The following is a 1,116-nucleotide window of genomic DNA, read 5'->3' as shown; positions in this document are numbered from 1 at the left end:
AGTTATGGTATTCAAACTAATTCAACTCCAGAGATGAATAGAGGAAGGTTTGAAGATCCCACTTTTAAGTTCCAGATACCTCTTCAAATTGCCGCTGAGCGTGAAATCGCGAGGTCTTTGATTGGAGGTATGCATGCATGCATTATCTTTTTTTTCTGTATATTGCTGAATCTTTTGTGAGTTTTTGCAACAAGTTTCTGAGATGGGAACTTGCTATACGTTGTTTTTGCAGATCCAAACTATAATTGGGTTGTTGGATTTAAGGAGTTTCCTCATCCAACTATTGATGCTATTGTTGCATTAGACTCAATAGGACCGACTTTTTTCCTTGCTGTTTCCATGTTTGGTTTTGTTCTTCAAATCAGTTCTTTGATTACCGAGAAAGAGCTTAAACTACGCCAGGTATAACTTTGTTTTCTGAATAGGCTGTTGAGTCCCACTGTCTATATAGTAGACTGATTGTGTTTTCTTTTGCAACAGGCAATGACGATGATGGGTGTTTTTGACACTGCTTATTGGTTGTCATGGCTTACATGGGAAGGAATTCTTACTACCATCTCGGCGCTCTTGACTGTTCTCTTTGGAATGATGTTCCAGTTCGACTTTTTCTTGAAGAACAGTTTCGCTGTTGTCTTCCTTCTTTTCATGCTTTTCCAGTTGAATATGGTAAAACTGTCAATACCTGTCGAAGGGTTTATGTTTTCTGCTTTCTCAGTAGATAGTGAGTGTGTTTTCCCTCTCTTTTCACATCAGTCAAATTATATCTTCGTTTTTTGTGATGCTAGCTTGGACTAGCTTTCATGCTATCAGCTTTTATCAGCAAATCATCTTCAGCAACGACTGTCGGCTTCTTTGTGTTTCTGGTTGGGTTTGTAACACAGGTACCGTTCCCATTCATAACAAACAGCTGAAACTGTTTCTTCAAATTATGAATTGTTCGACTAATCATAAATCTAACTGCAGCTTGCTACATCAAGTGGGTTTCCCTATGCGAAAAAATATTCTCGCATGATCAGGGCACTTTGGTCACTGTTCCCACCCAATACCTTTTCTCAGGGTCTAAAGCTTCTTGCTGATGCAACTTCAACTCCTCAAGATCCTGGAATTAGTTGGAGT

General features: G+C 39.1%; 1 protein-coding gene across 1 annotated transcript in view; it reads left to right on the top strand.

The window, feature by feature from the left end:
- The window catches only part of LOC104780577 (ABC transporter A family member 2), a 7,801-nt gene that overhangs the window by 1,432 nt on the left and 5,253 nt on the right, over nt 1-1,116 (top strand). Inside the window, exons 3-6 of the mRNA XM_010427920.2 lie at nt 48-127; nt 233-402; nt 481-666; nt 786-881. Coding sequence (XP_010426222.1) covers nt 48-127; nt 233-402; nt 481-666; nt 786-881 — 532 coding nt within the window. The remainder of the gene's footprint in view (nt 1-47; nt 128-232; nt 403-480; nt 667-785; nt 882-1,116) is intronic.

This window comes from Camelina sativa, chromosome 9 (genome assembly GCF_000633955.1).
Source record: "Camelina sativa cultivar DH55 chromosome 9, Cs, whole genome shotgun sequence".
Taxonomy (NCBI): Eukaryota; Viridiplantae; Streptophyta; class Magnoliopsida; order Brassicales; family Brassicaceae; genus Camelina; species Camelina sativa.
Note: the sequence above shows the minus strand (reverse complement) of the source record. Positions and strands in the feature narration are given on the sequence as shown.